This window comes from Gymnoscopelus microlampas (assembly GCF_963454915.1).
Source record: "Gymnoscopelus microlampas genome assembly, chromosome: 16".
In the NCBI taxonomy this organism is placed as follows: domain Eukaryota; kingdom Metazoa; phylum Chordata; class Actinopteri; order Myctophiformes; family Myctophidae; genus Gymnoscopelus; species Gymnoscopelus microlampas.
In genome coordinates, this window is record NC_139953.1 from 1,803,879 (window position 1) to 1,823,911 (window position 20,033).

Here is a 20,033-nt window from a genome sequence, read left to right on the forward strand (position 1 = left end):
TATTCCAAATCTGTTGTATTTGCTTCAATATCTCTGAGCAACGTGGGAATTAAATGTAAATGGGCCATGTGCCATGTGTCCTGCATGTATCCTAGTTCTTATAAATCTATGATTATTTCAGGTTTCCATCACAGATGGAATGTCCGGGTAGACAGGCGCCACCCGTCCATCTGGGTGTTCATCCGAAAATTAAAGGATGAACAGAGGCTGGTGGAGACCGTTTGTGGCCACGTTGAACGCGGGGATCCACCACCTACCCAGCAAAGGAAGTGGCGCCGGTTGGAGGAGAGGTTTGAGAGTTTATTCATACTAAGAACAAATAAATAATAAAAGGCTGTAGGCATGGAATGGGATCCAAGGAGCAGGTTGAGGCTTTGGCCTAAACTCAGCTTAGGGAGCAGGGGGGGTGACGATGTGAAGCTGAAATACAGTGGACTGCATGGAGGCTTGTTATTATATAGCTCCATTAAGAACCTCTCACTCCGCTATCATCTCGGAGCTGTATAGCGGAGTGAGAGGTCCTTAATGGAGCTAGTTATTATAGAACGTATTGTGCACAACAAAAACGTGTTACCTATTAAAATGTATCCTGTTGTTGTTGTTGTTGTTGTTGTTGTTGTTTTTTTAGCGGTGCCAACCGCTCTACATTTGACCGTGTGTGTGTCCGTCCGTATGTTTGAGCACGGCAAAGAAGCAACACATGCGCCACTTCAACACAAACACAAACATACACACACACACACACACACACACACACACACACACACACACACACACACACACACACACACACACACACACACAAGCCAACACTGCACACGTGCGCACACGAACACACGTACACACGCACACATGCACACACACACACACACACTTGACCGTGTGTCTGTCCATATGTTATGTCCGTCCGTCCGTATGAGCACGGGGCTTTAAACAGCTACAACTCCAGTTTGCAGCATGCCACCAAGTCCAAATTTGGTATGTGGACTTAGACCACCAATAGGGAGAGCACTAAATTGCTGAAGCCCCGCCCCCTCTGTCTTCCCATTGGCTGGCCTTTAAACAGCCATAACTCAAGTTCGCAGCATGCTACGGAGTACAAATGTTGTACATGGACTAAAACCACCAATAGGGACGAACTGTAATTACTTAAGCCCCGCCCCCTCTGTCTGCCCATTGGCTGGGCTTTAAACAGCCATTATTCCAGTTTGCAGCATGCTACCAAGTACAAATTTGGTAAGTGGACTCAGACCACCAATAGGTACGAACTGAAATTAGTTAAGCCCCGCCCCAAAGGCACCGCTTCCTTCACACAGGGTGTGATTTTCTTTTTGTTGCCGATGTGTGGAACAGGAACAGTAAAGTTCTTTATTGATACCGGACATTCTTGTAACAGAGTATTTCTTCATTGCAATATTGATACTTTTACTTAAGCAAAACTTTTCCCCCACTGTGCAAATCGTTCTGAAGCTGAAGGTATAGGGTTAATTTGGATATGTGGGCACCTTTTGAATGGGTTGAACCCACTAATGTTGGGTGTCCTTTTGTACTGAAGAGATGAGCGGAATATTGGGTATGTAGCGCCCCAAAGATGCGCACAGACCCTGTAGGTTTAGCTGCTTCTACGATGACGTAGAGCGTGGCTGGCACACGGCAGGAAAAGTGCCTTATTATTCAAGCTCCTCTTCTGCACGCCTCTTGCTCTTGTTCCTCGGTGGACAGCGAATCCCCGCATATTGTTACCATTATCATATTGTGAGATATCCAATCCAAATGTATCTATTAGGAAGACGCATTTTGGATTTGCATTGCTACCAATGGCATAGTGTGTTCTCATGCACGTTAATCGTTTATTTCTTGCTGCGCTGTTATAATAACTGCAGTATTTACGCACAGCCTCATTTGGTTTGATATTAGTCCAGACCAGACTGGACAGCTGTGCGATCTTATGGACGCTCAATTGTCTTCTTTGAATAGACTATCATATAAACGCAAATGACACAAGGAATTAACCGTCTCCCTTCTGCAGATTGTAGGACAATTATAATCACAGATATTTGTTGAGAATTAGAGAGAGGGAGCCTTTGAATTTTGTGCCGCGCTGCGCCCTGCAGGCAGCCCCAGCAAAAAAAAATGAGGCGTGACGGAGTATACCACTAAGCATTTGGGAAACCAAATAAGAACACAAGGCATTGTGAGCTTGTGGGTCTGCTATTTTCACAATTATTAATCTGTGGAACCGAGTAAAAAAAGGGGGTCTCCAGTTCAAATACTATCATTTTTGGGGGGTCAGGGCCTGAAAAGGTTGAACACCACTGGTTAACCGTGGTGAAGTGTTGGATAGTCTCCATAGACTACAGGCTGCGCTCACAGAGATCCCGACCGTTACGCAAGAGAAGGAAAGGACAACATAATAATACTAATAATAAGGGTAATAATAATAATAAGGGTAATAATAATAATAAGGGTAATAATAATAATTATTGTCTCCGCCAGGCCGAAGGCATGGCGAGAGAGTATGTTTTACCCTCCGTCCGTCCGTGTGTGTGTCCATCCGTGTGTGTGTGTCCGTCCGTCCTGTCCGTGTGTTAACACCAAATCTCCGGCACTGTTGGCCCGGTCGCTGCGAAACTGTGCACACACACTCCCTGGATGCCAATTCAGAACCTCTGCCTCAAATTTTTCACATGGGCCTGTTATAGCGCCACCAGGAGGCCGATTTGTGCAAAACCCTTTTTTTCACATTACTCCTACAGTTTTTAATCAAACGTCATGCAAATCGGTACACAGTATCTATATATTCATGTGATCAACCCTGATCTGTCCGATTTCCCATATTCCATCCTCATTGGTTAAGGTTGCCAATCAAAGTTTGCAGGATTGGTCCGTTTTGAACAAACTGCCTCAAACCATGAACGCAGCTTGCGATTTCAGTGAAATTTCACATGCACATTCCCACTAGGCGGAGGAATAAATGCCACCCTTTTCACATTGGCCTGTTATAGCGCCACCAGCAGGTCTAATTTAGCAAAACACATTTTTGGAACAAAATGCCTCAAATCATGAATGCTGTGTCTGATTGCCGTCAAAGACCTAAGAATAAATGGCACCATTTTAACATTGGCCTATTATAGCGCCACCAGGAGGCCAGAATAACATACGTGACCTGGCGGAGACCTGTGCTCCGAGGAGCACTTTTTCTAGTTATTAGCGGCGCTGGCGTTGACGGAAAAGCCAGGTAAAGAGCAGGACCGCTCTAGCTCTATACCTGGCTTTTCCGTCAACGTTCTGATTGGTCAGGTCTGTCAACGTTCTGATTGGTCAGGCCCGCCAAGGTTCTGATTGGTCAGGTCCGTCAACGTTCTGATTGGTCAGGCCCGTCGAGGTTCTGATTGGTCAGGTCCGTCAACGTTCTGATTGGTCAGGCCCGTCGAGGTTCTGATTGGTCAGGCCCGTCAAGGCTCTGATTGGTCAGGCCCGTCAAGGTTCTGATTGGTCAGGCCCGTCAAGGTTCTGATTGGTCAGGCCCGTCAAGGTTCTGATTGGTCAGGCCCGTCAAGGTTCTGATTTGTCAGGCAAGGGGACTATTCATGACATCACTATGATGTCATGAATATAGAATTAGATGTCTATATAAACAATGACTAAATAAACAATGAGTAATATCTAGAAATATTTAGTAATTTCATTCTATTATTCATTTGGCTAAAGTCTCCTTCTAGGTAAGTTTTTAGCGGCGCTAGCCGCTCTATACCTTTAGGTATAGAGCGGATCCTGCTCTATACCTGACTTTGTCCGTGTTCACCTTCAACGCTCTGATTGGTCAGACCCGTCAACGCTCTGATTGGTCAGACCTGTCAATGCTCTGATTGGTCAGACCCGTCAACGCTCTGATTGGTCAGACCCGTCAACGCTCTGATTGGTCAGACCCGTCAACGCTCTGATTGGTCAGACCCGTCAACGCTCTGATTGGTCAGGTGCGTCAACAAAGTGATTGGTCAAGCTTCACGTGACACATGGCTATAAACACATTATAAAAACATATCGATGACAAAATGTATCAAAGGCGCCGCTACCTTCACACAGGGTGTGATATTTATTACATTACACTCTCCTTTGTGGTATGTGTCAGTGTATATTTGCATCGACAGTGAAATGAGGAATGTGCATTTAAGCATCCGCAGTAACAGGAGCAGTGGGGCGCTGGGGGAGCAGTTAGGGGTTCAGAGTCTTGCTCAGAGACACTTTGACACATGGCTGGCCTGGAATGGAACCTGGGACAACCAGGGCCTCTGGCTCCCCAGACGGGCTCTCTAAACACTCAGCTATGGCTGAGACTCCCAACAATGATTCATGTGTAAACCTGGGTTCAAATCCCCGTCTGGACACACTAGCCCTCATTTATCAACGCGGTGCAGCCCAAATAATGGGCGTACGGCGAGATCACCGCACCTTTCGGCATTTATCAATATATCCTGACGTTGGCTTCATCCTACCGTACACTGAAATCTCACGTCTGGTAGAGAGCAGTTGTTGACGTTGGCTGCGCCCGTTTTTCCATCCTAGACCTGTGGAGCAGCATTGTCTGACTGTCTGACAGGCACCTGGATTTGGACACATATTTCCACCTTATTTCCACTCCAAAATGTATATCTACACTATAAAATAATCCCTGTGAAAATATAACATTTTATTTTAAGTAATTTAAACAAACTGCTTTAACAGTCATTCAGATAAGATTGCAGATCTGGCTGCATTGCATCGCGACGCATTGTGAGCTTGTAGATCTGCTATTTTCAAAATACGAGCGCTTTTGCGTCGGGACTCCCGCGATCGGGACTCCCGACCATCTTTTCATGGACAGTGAGGTCTACAAACTTACAGTAGCTTGTCCTATGGTATGGAGTTATGTCATAGAGAGTTATATAGGCTACAACCTGGCTGGGTTAAGGATATAAACCTGACGCTCCAATCTCTTATAACGTGGGTGGCGGCACGGGATCACTGCAGTCTGCAGACCGCCCGAGTCTCATGGGGAATATAGCCTACATGACTGCTTTAGTGTAACTCGAACGTGCACTGCTCGGTATGGGGTAAATAAATATACAAACGTATTCCATTCATGGCGATGTGATTGGTATCATAATATGTCATTGTCATAAGTCAGGCTACAAGCCTATGTGACTGACAAAGATTGTACTCTTTCTTTGGTCGTATTCTGGTTCTTCATGTCGTAAAATCGGGGTGTTTCGAGAATATTTAAGGCTGTGTTATTTAAATGACACTCGTTTTCAGACGTGAGATTTATCAAGGCTGCATGGGACCAAATGTACGCTCGGATCGGCTGTGTAGGATTCGTTGATAAATGTGACTTTGACGTTGGCGTACGGCCGAATATATGGAAGAAATATACGCCGGTTTATACGCTCAGTTGATAAATGAGGGCCAGTGTCTCTGATGTTTGATGCTCTCAAGGTGGACAGTTCAAAAGTCATACATGTGGAACAGACGAGGGTCCGTGGTCAAACACACATTAATGTGGGGTCCTTGAACATGAAACAGCATGAGAACCACACATGTTAATGTGGGGGTCCTTGAAGATGAAACAGCATGAGAACCACACATGTTAATGTGGGGGTCCTTGAACATGAAACAGCATGAGAACCACACATGTTAATGTGGGGGTCCTTGAACATGAAACAGTATGAGAACCACACATGTTAATGTGGGGGTCCTTGAACATGAAACAGCATGAGAACCACACATGTTAATGTGGGGGTCCTTGAACATGAAACAGCATGAGAACCACACATATTAATGTGGGGGTCCTTGAACATGAAACAGCATGAGAACCACTGGCCTGATGCTTCCTCAGAGGGTGGGTCTTTACCTTAACACAGCAAAGCTTTTAGCTCCACACCCAAAAGAGACAGGAGCCGTTTACCTGGAACCCAGACTAGTGAAAATAGCAGATCTACAAACTCACAGTGTGTGATGTGTGTAAATAAAGTATATCTGCAGTGTAAACATCATGGTCATTAGAAGCAAACAGATAAAGATGTGAGCAGTCACAAACCAGGAGGAGAATCGTAGATGTAAAAGGACTTTATTTGTAGCAACAGTTCAAACATCAACATGTTTCAACTGACTGGTTTTCATCAGAGCAAACCTTTCTATGACAGAGTTTAAAAAAGCAACATCATCCCATAACAAATGTACTGTTGAATCTATGCATTATGGATGGATTATTATGTTAAACATGTTAAACAAATGCAAAACAAAACATATGGGTCAATCTTCACACTCTGAAGCCCATATAAAGCATATGTACAAAGTCTAAATAGAATCATCATTACATTGTATTCATACAAGCAGTGGTGGACAGTTACTTGAGGACTGAGCTTAAGTGGGAGCAATCAGGGGTTCAGTGTCTTGCTCAAGGACACTTTGACACTAACACTGGGGGAGCCGGGATTGAACTAGCAACCTTCTGTTTCCCAAGCGGCCGCTCTACCTCCTGAGCCACATCTCTATACTCTATACTCAAGAAATACTCAAGTATTCAAAAGTACACATTAATAGAAAGTACCATTTATTGGTTTAGAATCAATTCATTGCTCTATTAACACATCGGGTGCCAGCATTTTTTCATAACAACTTACCGTGGGTGCCAGCATTCTCCCCATTGACTGCGCTTTGCTGTTCAAAGCTTCCGCGTGCGTTACAAGCAAATCCACGCAAAAAAAAGCATCGATTCATGTTGTCCCATGAGCCTGGCTACAGCCTGGAACCATAACATTTCCCTGGCGAGTTACAACGGGGGGGGGGATCGCGCATGACCGGTTTTCCCCACAGGAAACAGATTCAGAGATATAGGCGTTTCAAAGTAGGAAATAGACAGGAAGCGGATGGGGAAAAAAAAATGTGTTTCCGGTGAGCGATCTGGCACTTCCTTCGCAGGATTACAATGGGTGCTCCCAGAGCTGCTCTAGCCCCGCCCGCGCGGAGAAAAACGAAAAAGACTAAACTCACGGTTCAGACCGTGTTCGGCACCGAAGCGGTGGAAGCGCCACTATGTAAACACACGGTTCAGACCGTGTTCGGCACCCGATGTGTTAAAATGTAGAACATAAACAAAAACAAAAAATCTAAATACAGAACTTTTCATAAATAGTGAAAATAGCAGATCTACAAGCTCACAATGCACCACGGGTGCAATGCATTTTGAGCTTGTAGATCTGCTATTTTCAAATAGGGCTTAAGTAAGCTTGGATCTCAAGAATCCCTTCCTAGAAATGTAGTGGAGTCAAAAGTTCAATATTTATATTTGAAATATATTTAAAAAAATAAAACCCTCTCTCTCACACTTATGCCAGTGTGCCAGTGATCGCCCTCCTCTGTGCCTAAGGTTGTATACCCCTGGTCTAAACTCTGATAAATCATTCTACATATTTCACTATTAAATGTCCATGTTGTTTGAGTCAAATGATAAATGATTCTACATATTTCACTATTAAATGTCCATGTTGTTTATTAGTCAAATGATAAATGATTCTACATAGACTTAATTATATTCACCCTGATCAGTGGTGGAAAAAGTACTCTACTTAAGTAAAAGTATCAATACTGCAATGTAGAAATTCTCTGTTACAAGTTAAAGTCCGGAATTAAAATTTACTTGAGTAAAAGTAAAAAAGTATTGGTATCAAAATGTACTTAAAGTACCAAAAGTAAAAGTACTCTTTAGGCAGAATGTCCCCTTTCACAAGGTAATTATCAAATGTATTAAAATCTTTTGAAAAGTTTAAATAGAGCTGAAGTGGTTAATGTATGTTTTGTAATAATAATTCAAATCTACAAAGTAACTAGTAACTAAAGTTATTATAGCATAGCTTTAAGCAAGTGCTTACTATGGGATATCATCGCCCCCTGGCGATCACACAGAGCAAAAACAGGACTCCCGGAACTCCAATGACCATTGGATGAGGGTCTTGTGACGCAAAACTCCGGCGACCGGAGGGGGTATAAAACCCCTTGCGTCATAAGGGCTCGTTCTCTTCTTCCACTCTGCTACGCGAAGCACACGGAGCCTTAGAAGCTTAAGGTTATACAGTGCAGATTTAAAAAAAAACGATTTTTAGCAGCCTCTGCTGGTCATTACCGTCACTGCAGGCCGTTCATTTATTACTGCGTTACCCAGAATTCCATTCGTTTTCACCGGAAGACGGAAGCGTTTCAAAAAGCGTTCTTTTAATTGTTTTATACGATCTGTGGATCGTTTCTCTTAGCCAGTGGAGCTTTAGTTACCGTGAGCTGTGTTTTCTTTTTCTGTTTTTTTTCGTTCTTCAAATCATACAATCTCTTAAAATCAGCGTGAGTTTCCTTTTTGTTATTAGCGCGGTAGTTCCTGGCCAAACAGGAAACCGGTGCAGTAGTTCCTGGCCAAACAGGAAACCGGTGCATTTCCGCTTCCATTTTCCGGCCAGATGACGTCATTTTCGTGGGAAAGTCATGCTCGACAACGTTCAATAGAAAATATATAAATAAAATGCTTTCGGGGGTGAAATTCATGGAGTGGGTGTTGTGAAACATTTGCCACTCACAAAAGATATACAATTTAACTTTAGTTTTATTGAAAAAGTTACCTAGCATTACTTTGAACTACGGAGAAACTGACGAAATCCAACAAAACCCATAGCGAGGGCACTACTGTGCTACTCTAAGGGGGCTTTCGTTTAAAAATAGTTTCAGTTTATTATAACTCCCGTTTCTCGAATTTCATCGTTTTATTTCTCTTTCCTATCCTCCCGTTTTCTTACCACGAGGCAGCACGCTAGAGCTAACGCTAAAGCTAGGCTAACACTAAGCTAACAAAGCTAAGCTAACGGCTAGGCGAATCTAGCCTTTGTTTGTTTGCCTCGTGTTGTGACAGACGAAGGAAAGAATGGAGGCGCCTCGCAAGTGCGCATTCGGGGGATGCAGTCTTCTGATCGTCGCGGATGACGATCACCGCCTCTGCATCTCCTGCCTCGGCCCGAGCCACGCCTGGCTCGCCTGCGAGCGTGGACGAGACTGCGGCTGCGTGTCGTGCATGGCCTTCTCCGAGGTCCAGCTGGACCGGCACATGCAGCGGGCCATGGACCTGGCGGCCGAGGCCAGCGGCACCGATAACGCAGATGCTAGCCCAGATGCTCCCCCGGCTAAGGCTAGGAAGCCTGCGACCAGCAGCCAGGGAGCCATGGGCCCTCCGCTCCGCTCGGCCCCACGCACCAGCGGAGCCGTCAGCAAGGTCAGGGATGTGGGGGCGACTAGAACCGCCGCTTCATCCCCCGACGCGAGGACGCTGCCGAGGCCGGCGAGCCTTCCCAGGGCAGAGTTCCCGACATCTTCTACCCCACCACCACCTCCAGCACCGCCTGGGGTGACACACCCTCTCCTTTCGAGGGCGTCCGTCGGTATCCCCATCGCGGGGTTTCAAGGCCTGACGACTCTACCCTCCCGCCACGTGGAGTCCAAACTCGTCCCGGAGGCCGCTGGCGTGAAGAATGCCATCCAGTTCGCCCGGGGCCGAGCGTTTGGTGCCGGGGACTCCGGGATTCTCCACCGACATCCTGACGGGGGAAGAGCTGGGAGTCTGTGGCATGCCGCCGATGGACAGAGAACTCGCCGCTGCCATCGACAAGGCCAAGAAAGGTACGGTGAGAATCAGCCGCAAGGATGGGCCTGTTTTCACCGACGGCGCCAGGAGGGCCAAGACTCAGACACACGCCACGCTCTACGCTCCCCGGTGTTACACCAGCGAAGGTCCCCAGGAGGGACGGCGTTTCCACTCCGGGTACAAACACCACGCAAAAGGACCGTTCCTGTCTTCCCAACATGGCGGACGACGTGATACGGAAGTCACGCCGACGGGCCCCGGTGTCACCCTGTCAACACTCCCCCTGCTGAAGGGTTTTCACGGTCGGGTAGGTACATCTCCGAGGCAAGGTTCCGGGACCATAGGTCACGAAGTTTCCCCACAGTCGGTCACTCGGAACCTGGCGGGGCAGGTGACGTCAGCAGCCCCCACCATCCCCACGAACCCTCTCGCTTGTTGCTTTTCTAAATGGAAAGAGTTCAGTCTGAATCCTTGGGTGCTACGCACCGTGTTAAAAGGATACAGATTGCAATTTTCGAGCAAACCTCCACTATCACAAAAGGTAGTGTTCTCCCACGCGACGGGCCAAGCGGCCGTAACGCTGAGGGAAGAGGTTGCAGCTCTCCTGAGCAAGGTCGCAATCACAGAACTAACTCCGAATCAGAACCGGTCAGGTTTTTATTCAGAGTATTTTCTGGTGGCAAAGAAGGGGGGGGGGCGTAAGACCTATTCTCAACCTTAAGGCTTCGAACAAGTTCTTGAAGGTTTTCAAGTTTCGTATGCTCACAACAACAACGCTGTTGCGGACAACACGACAGGGAGATTGGTGGACGAGCATAGACCTCAAGGACGCCTATTTTCACATCCCAATCTACCCACCGCACCGCAAGTTCCTGCGCTTCGGCTACGAAGGCAAGGTCTACGAGTACACGGTGCTCCCGTTCGGCATTTCACTGAGCCCCAGGGTTTTCGTGAAATGCACAGAAGCGGCGACAGCCCCACTGCGGCAGCAGGGTCTGCGTCTGGTCAAACGGGGTCTGTGTACGGCAAAACGCGTCAGTGACATGCAGGCGCTCTCTACAAGCGGGGATTGCATGTGGTTTTCGGACGACGGCAAGGGGGTTGTCCTAAAGCCCAACTTGGCCTTTGTGTCCAAGACCGGTGCGATTGCCAGGGCCCCTGTGGAGTTGGGTGCTTTTCATCCTCCACCGTTTTCTTCAGTGGAGAAAACGGTTGCATTGCCTCTGTCCAGTGAGGGCTCTCAAGCTCTACTGTCAGAGGACTGCCATGGGCCGTAGGTCGGCTCAGCTTTTCGTCACCTGTGGCCGAGGTCAGAGGAAGGCGGTGGGCAAGCCGACCCTATCCAGATGGATTGTGGAGGCTATTCAGTTGGCCTACGTGAGTAGTGGTGTCCCGGTCCCGGTGGGACTGAGGGCTCACTCCACCCGGACCGTGGCTGCATCCTGGGCCCTTTACAAGGGGGTGTCGATGCAGGAAATCTGCTCTGCTCGGCGTCAGAAATGGCGCGCACAGTCTTGGGTGTGGGGGCTGTCCCCAGGTAGGAGGGTGCATGGTTGACATGCTTCTTCTCCCGCCTGGTGGACCCTTCTTGCCCTCCCGGGGCCGGCTAGGCATGGTCCGGGAGGAGGAGGCCTTGGTTTCCCTGTCTTTGGTGGGATAGTCTTGGTCTTATCCTACACCAAGTCAGGGACAGGACTTGTCCGTCAAGGTCTTGTCTTGCCAGTCCTGCGCGCCCCGACCTGGAGGTCGGGGATGCCTGGGGGTCAGGGCTCTGCCGGGGGCAGGCCCTGGGCCTTGGGCAAGCGTGTGGGTGAGGGTTACCATAATGGGGGGGCTCCCCGGGGGACGTTTATGTATCCCATAGTAAGCACTTGCTTAAAGCTATGCTATAATAACCCAGGGTTACGTATGTAACCCCGGTTTTATTAGTAGCGTAAGCAAGTGCTTACATTTTTGAACCCCCTCTGTGTGCTTCTGGGCGTGCAGAGTGGAAGGTTTCAGAGAACGAGCCCTTATGACGCAAGGGGTTTTATACCCCCTCCGGTCGCCGGAGTTTTGCGTCACAAGACCCTCATCCAATGGTCATTGGAGTTCCGGAAGTCCTGTTTTTGCTCTGTGTGATCGCCAGGGGGGCGATGATATCCCATAGTAAGCACTTGCTTACGCTACTAATAAAACCGGGGTTACATACGTAACCCTGGGTTTTCAAATAATTGTAGTGGAGTAAAAGTACAATATTTGTCTATAGTGATAGACAATTTGAGATATAGTGGAGTAGAAGTAAAAGTACTGAACATTGTAAATACTCCAGTAAAGTAAAAAATACCTCAAAACTGTACTTGAGTACAGTACTTGAGTAAAACTTTCCACGTTACTTTCCACAACTGACCCTGATTCAATAATTCTGATCTATTTACAATGTAAAACAGTAATATTATACATGTACAACATAGCGGTCTATTTACACTGTGTTTGTGTGTGTGTGTGTGTGTGTGTGTGTGTGTGTGTGTGTGTGTGTGTGTGTGTGTGTGTGTGTGTGTGTGCCTGCGTGCTAGTTTCAGTCTAGTTTTAGTCGACTCAATATACAGTTGATTTAGTCGACTAGAATGTATTTTGCCAGGCTGTGATGGCGTCGTAATGCCTGATTTATACTTAGCTGTGTGCCGAAAATAGCTAATGTTACTATCCTCCCCCCTCTCCCTCCTCCTCCTCCTCCTCCTCCGCTTCCTCCTATATCTCACACAGAGACACTGAGGTGCCCCACCCCTTACCCCCCCAGCAGCTGAACCCAGCATAGAGCGGTTCAGTGAATGTGGACTGGAAGGTGTACAGGTGTGTCAGTGTTTCAGAGGACACTGTGTAGAAGGACACAGTGCCAGCAGAGCAGTCTACATACACTGATACTCTACCGGAGGAGGAGGGACGGACAGGGAGGGCAGTTCTATTCTTATTGTGACTCACAGTGTACCTGTTATTATAACCTTCACATCTCAGACACCAGGACATGTCATTGTTTCCAAACACACTGTCATCTCCCTGTCTGTTGATTCCTCTGTATGTCAACGCTATAGAACCCTTTCCACTCCACTTTACCTCCCAGTAACAGCGTCCAGTCAGACTCTCTCTACACATCACCTGAGCATAGTCCTTAAATCTGTCTGGATGATCAGGATACTGATGATCCTCTCCATCCCGTGTCACCTCCCTGTTGTTCTCAGACAGAGAGAGGTGTCTGTGTGCTGTGTTTGGATCCAGTGTGAGTTCACACACATCTGATGAGAGAACAATATACAAAAAGAAGAAGAAGTTAAGGTGATGAGAAGAATCATCATCATCATATGAATATTATACTGATGTGAGTATTGCACACACACACACACACACACACACACACACACACACACACACACACACACACACACACACACACACACACACACACACACACACACACAACATTTAGTGTTTAGATTTATGGGGATTGGGGACAAAGCAGTTGTCATTTGTATTTCATTATTAGCAGGCCTAGAGGAGAAGGGGAGGCATGCGTTAATCCGACAGACCTTTTCTCCGACTATGTGGCATCCGCGTGCGGTTAGGGTTAGGGTGCAGGTTTGGTTCGGGTTTACTGTTTAATGTCGGAGCACTGCGTTGTCGGAGGAATTCGCTGTCGGACTAACGTATTGCACCCGAGGAGAAGTCCCTTGGCCAGGCTGACAGTGAAATGCAAATCATCTATTAACTTGAACAATGACCGTCTGCGGACCAGTGTGGGGGGTCTCGAGGTGTGAACGGCTCTGTATATATGGTATATGTATAGCTAATTTCATATTTATAAAACGTTTCAGATAAAAAAAGACAGCTATGATTTGAATCTAATATTTAGGAAAAGTCATGAAAGGGGAACTTCCTCAGAGCTTCATGAGAGAAGATTATATACTTTAAATTCTCAAAATCGGCCAGATTGACGGGTTAGTCACGCGAGTGTTAAAGGATTTGGAAAAAATCTCTTGTTCTCTGCTCTCTGTTTCTTTAGGCGAAAACAACCCACATTAAGCTGTTCACAACTATGGAATGGATTATCGTGGCAAGATAAAAACAATTCTCAGATTCTACGAGACCCCCCTACGTCTTTTAAAGCGATTGCGAAGAATAATATTCTATGATTTTTATGTGAAAACAAAGCAGGCAGTGTCGGCTATAGACAAAGTTTTTGTTCTGGAATGAGTAAATACCCCTAGAACAAATGTATATCATAAATTCAATTTGCCTTCGGGGTTAAGATCGTTTTTAATCTGATCTAGTCTATAGGAAGTAATTTACTGCATAGTTGTCAACACATTATATTTATGGTCATCATCTTAATTCACAGTAAGATAACAGAATAAAAAACAGAATAAACACTTACACTTCCTCTGAAATGGTTTCACCCTCTTCTCTCCACTATGGTCGACACTGGGGTGGGGGGGGGGGGGGGGGGGGGACAAAGTCAGGCCTGCATATTGTCTTTGGTGATAAAAACAATAACTGATTTATATTTGCAATAAGTACGTGGCAGCAAGTCTCTCCATACTTGAGAGTCTGCAGTGGTAGAGTAGAGAGTAGCTCTGCTGCTGAGTCTAGATGATTGTAGTTCAAATCCAACACTTTTAGATGGGAGTTGAACTTCAGAGCTGAGACCAGATAAGAACAGCCTTTCTCTGTGACCATACAGCCTGACAACCTACACACACACACACACACACACACACACACACACACACACACACACACACACACACACACACACACACACACAGGTTATTTCAATACAATTCCGCTGCTTGTCTGGATCTTAGATCATAAAAAACAGACCTCTATGTGCAGCTAAGGGCTGATACTGAGGTTGCAGAACGCACACGCAAGGATTTTAGTAAGCTGGGGGCAAATACACATGAGGAATGGGCTAAAATGCCACAGGAATGCTGCCAGAAGCTGGTTCCTGGCTATACATCACTTTTACAGCAGGTCATAATAGCAAAAGTGTGCTCTACGAATTAAAGACACTTGACATGATGGGTTTTTAACTATTTAACACTCGCGTGACTAGCCCGTCAATCTGGCCGATTTTGAGAATTTAAAGTGGATTATCTTCTCTCATGAAGCTCCAAGGAAGTTCTCCTTTCATGACTTTTCCTAACTATTCTATTCAAATCATCTCTGCTTTTTTGTAAAATCTGAAACGTATTATAAATATGAAATTAGCCCTATATATACCATCCCAGACGTTATATTTTGGCTATTTGGACCGGTCTCACCCTTTCTCCCACAGGCACGGAGCCATTCACACCTCGAGACCCCCCCGCAATGGCCCGCAGACCGTCATTGTTCAAGTTAATGGATGATTTGCATTTCACTGTCAGCCTGGCCAAGGGACTTCATTAGTCCAATAATAATAATGAAAAAATAATAAAATAACTGTGTTCCCGTAAATCTAACTGCCGCGCAGCTTTGGCTGCGCGGCGCTCTGTTGGCTGCGCGGCGCTCTGTTTATGTTGCCATGTCTGCTTATTATAAGCAACTTTTGTGAGCTGCTATCTATCTGTAAGGACAGACAAATCAAGATTAAGAGACTATTATTATTATTATTATTATTATTATTATTATTATTATTACCCTTAATTAAATTATAATAGTAATAATTTTATTTCACTGTGTTACAGCTTCTGTTCTGTTACTTTTACTTTACTGGAGTATTTGCAATTGTATATACTTTTAACTTCTACTCCACTACATCTCAGAGGAAAATATTGTGCTTTTACTCATTAAAATAGCCAATCTACAATCTCAAAGTGCTACAATAGGCAGTTGCATAAAAAGAAACATCACACCATTAAAAACATCTGTTCACGGTCTACTAAACTGGAAGGCTCATAAAGCACTAAGCTTGTTTAAAATGAGGTCCCCACATACACAAATCATGATGACATATAGGAGACAGACAGAAATACACACTACTGCTTCATGACTCACTGTTTTCTCAGGGCACACACCAGACACAACACATGCAGTAAAATGTTCATAGACCTGACTGCTTATTTCTCTCGCAAAATTTGGCAACCCAGTCTTTTCCTTGTCACTGCGAAGCGGCGAAAAAAGACCAGATCTACAAGCATAGAGCTTGTCAGGCAGCGACTGTTTTATGTTTGTTGATCAGACAGGAGTAGAGCTGGAATGAGCACATTTGTGGAACATACCAATGTGTTCACTTGTTGCGCTGACATAGGGAGGAGGAGAGGAGACGCTTACATTAACTCAAGAGTTTAATGTAAGCTACAAATCGCGCAGTTTTATACGCTTTTTTTTTTACATACATGATCTGCAGTTACTATTACAAGTTAGTGAAGTTACACATGCACATTCCCAGTTAGCCTATATTATAATGTTCTGCCTGCATGTAGTCTGACAATATATGTGAGCTGGTATGTTAATAGGTAGGCTATTTAAAAGACAATAGAATCCCCCGCTGTGACCCTCAGTGCAGGGGGACAAGGTGTCGGATCGTCTCGAGCCAGGGGGGAGAAACTGGCCAATGGAATAACAGGAAACAAACGGTCATTATGATATTAACTCAGGCTGGGTATGGGATGCAAAAAAATAAAATAGCATGTTTTGTCAAAAAAAAAATACACAGGAGCAGAGATACAGGATTTTTAAGTAATAAGTTAACCAGGGAGTGAATGGAGCAGTAAATCTTCGGATCGCGTTATCTCTGGTTCTGTGAAAAAAATGGAAAATGTAAATAAATTCCCCTCATTGGCATTATGAGCCATAGCAGAATCTGACAGGAATTCCCGTCCATGGCAATGAAGTTAATAATTCTGACACTGCAACAGTCATTAAAAGTGGCATCTTGTGTTGAATTTGGAGAAACCATTCATAATATTAGTTGTGTTGAAACAGTTCTTGCGTGATTTTTTTAAATTTCATAGAGTTGAGAGTTCGTTCATTTTTCCAATAAATCAGATTTGCAGTGGGGTTTGAATAATTTAGAGCGCAACCATAACTAGCCCTATCCCTATCCCTAACCTCACACTAACCTAGTGTTTGTCGGACTATTGGGATGTCGGAATGATAGGAGATTGGAATTATGAGCAGACCCACAGTTTAATATGGAGCTATGAGAGACAATATTCAATGAATCAATGGTTCAAACGTAAGTAGTAGTAAGTCACTTATGTCACTATTACACTTTAACAAAACACATCCAACCTCTATTACACAATATTACCAACACATAATATACGGCATGTGGAAAATGGCACTTCAGCATTCCAGAAATGGGGAAGTGGTCAGGACAACGTCAAATGACGTGAAGGGGACCCCGCCCCCGTCACTCCGAACATTTGCAGTTAACCATTTTGTTATTTAGGGAGTGGGCCGCATTGTTTGGATTAGGCGCCATGGGTTCACAATGTGCACAAATAGATTGCATTCAAAATCCATTCGATCTGAACATAAGAAACAACCCCACCCCTCCCCAAACACCACCAGCACAGAAAGACAAAATAGCGACTTAATTCAGGTTCATGTGTTGAACTGTTGGTTGAACAAGTTCAGGAATACTTACCCGAGGGTCTCCAGTGTACAGTGTGGATTCCCAAGTCCTTCAGAGAGTCTTTTTACTCCTGAATCCTGTAGATCATTGTTGCTGAGATCCATTTCCTTCAAACTAGAGGAGGTGGAGCTGCAAACTTTTGACAACTCCTCACAGCATGTCTCTGAAAGGTTACAGCCTCTCAGCCTGAAGAAACAGTACATTTCTAATTACGGTTTGTGATTATATGTTTGTATTTTATTTTTTCTGTACACATCACATGTGCAAAAAAAACAAACATATTTGCAACCTTGAATCTTAATTTCAAAATGTTTTAAATTGGTAATTTATACCTTATATTTTATCATTATTTTATCATTATGTTGTCATTCCCATTCCATCAATTTATGTGCATGTCTGTCTGTCAGCAAATTACATTGTAAACGTTGCTTCTGTGTTTTACAACTCACACATCTATTACACACATCTATTATTGCTGTCACTATTACACTTTAACACACATCTATTATTGCTGTCACTATTACATTTTAACAACAGACATCTACACACAACATTACCAATGACAGCATATTACACACATCTATTACACACATCAAGTACACACACGCACGCACACGCACGTACGCACGTACGCGCACACACACACGCACGCACGCACGTACGCACGCACGCACGCACGCACGCGCGTACACGCACACACGCACACACGCACACACACACACAAACACACGCAGTGACAGCAACGGCAACGCAAGTGATTTTGTTATTTAGGGAGTGGGTCGCATTGTTTGGATTAGGCGCCATGGGTTCACAACGTGCACAAATTGATTTCATTCCAATTCAATTTGATCTGAATATAAGAATCACCCCCGCCCCCTCCCCAAACACCACCAGCACAGAAAGACAAAAAAAGTCAATTCATTCAGGTAAGCTCCATGTGTCTTTACTTCAGAATCAAAACGGTCATGTGTTGAACAGGTTCAGGAATACTTACCCGAGGGTCTCCAGTGTACAGTGTGGACTCCCAAGTCCTTCGGAGAGCCTTTTTACTCCTGAATCCTGTAGATCATTGTTGCTGAGGTCCATTTCCTTCAAACTAGAGGAGCTAGAGCTGCAAACTTTTGATAACTCCTCACAGCATGTCTCTGAAAGGTTACAGCCTCTCAGCCTGAAGAAACAGTAATTTTCTAATTACGGTTTGTGAATATATTTTTGTATTTTATTTTTCCTGTACAATCACATAATACATTAAACATATCCACTTATTAGAATTATAGTATAAAACAAAATGCAGATTTGCAACCTTGAATCTAAGTTTTAAAATGTTTAATTTAGTAATGTATACCTTATAGTTTATCATTATTTTATAATTATTTTGTGTTTTACACCTCACACATCTATTAATGCTGTCACTATTATACTTTAACACACATTTGTTATTGCTGTCACTATTAGACTTTAACACACATCTATTACTGCTGTCATTATTATACTTTAACAACAAACATCTACACACAACATTACCCAACATTACTACACACACACACACACACACACACACACACACACACACACACACACACACACACACACACACACACACACACACGTCTGTCGTTTTAACTGCTTTTTTGCAAAGACCTCTTGGGTTTGAAAATGACACTTCAGCATTCCAGAAATGGGGAAGTGATCAGGACAACGTCAAATGACGTGAAGGGGACCCCGCCCCCGTCACGCCAAACATTTGCAGTTTGATCACATCTTGTCCCATGAAGTCACTATAGTACTATTCAGGAGTGAGAATATGTTGCACACAATAGTGAAAATACCAGATGTGCTAGAGTGGCTGTTTTCACTATGTTTGAAAATGTGGGTACATTTTCTCCCATTTTCTCAATCTGTATGAGGTACGCCCATTGTTGTAATACACAACAACTTGCCTGACCTGACCTAAGACCCCCTTAGGGACCTATCTTCCACCAGGCGCTACATGGTGCAAAGCCACATTGTGCCAAGCAGAAGGCATATTTAGTATCTCCCACCCGATGCACACAGACTTGCGCCCGCGTTGTCTAAACCAAATGATCTTAAAATGAGGTGTGGTCTGGCAGGATCACGGCACAATGTTATTTTCCCCACAGACTTTGTGCTTCAAGTTAAGACCAGCTCAAAGCTGGTCTTAATCTGACGCAGTGACAGCAACGCAGGTGATTTTGTTATTTAGGGAGTGGGCCGCATTGTTTGGATTAGGCGCCATGGGTTCACAATGTGCACAAATTGATTGCATTCAAAATCCACTTGATCTGAACATAAGAATCACCCCCCGCCCTCCCCAAACACCACCAGCACAGAAAGACAAAAAAGGTGAATTAATTCAGGTAAGCTCCATGTGTCTTTACTTAAAAATCACAACAGTCATGTGTTGAACAGGTTCAGGAATACTTACCCGAGGGTCTCCAGTGTACAGTGTGGACTCCCAAGTCCTTCGGAGAGCCTTTTTACTCCTGAATCGTGTAGATCATTGTTGCTGAGGTCCATTTCCTTCAAAATAGAGGAGATGGAACTGCAAACTTTTGATAACTCCTCACAGCATGTCTCTGAAAGGTTACAGCCCCTCAGCCTGAAGAAACAGTTATTGTCTTATTACGGTCTGTGATTATATGTTTGTATTTTCTTTTTTCCGTACACATCACATAATACATTAAACATATCCACCTATTAGAAATAGTGTAAAAAACAATACATATTTGCAACCTTGAATCTTAAAATTTGAAAATG

The 20,033-nt window shown here is 44.7% G+C and overlaps 1 protein-coding gene across 1 annotated transcript in view; it reads right to left on the reverse strand.

Annotated features, from left to right (window-relative positions):
- Positions 1–18,232: 18,232 nt before the first annotated feature.
- The window catches only part of LOC311063457 (NLR family CARD domain-containing protein 3-like), a 32,855-nt gene continuing 31,054 nt past the window's right edge, over positions 18,233–20,033 (reverse strand). The window contains exon 7 of the mRNA XM_084082932.1: positions 18,233–18,423. Within this exon, the coding sequence (XP_083939058.1) occupies positions 18,246–18,423 (178 nt within the window). The 3' untranslated portion in view covers positions 18,233–18,245. The remainder of the gene's footprint in view (positions 18,424–20,033) is intronic.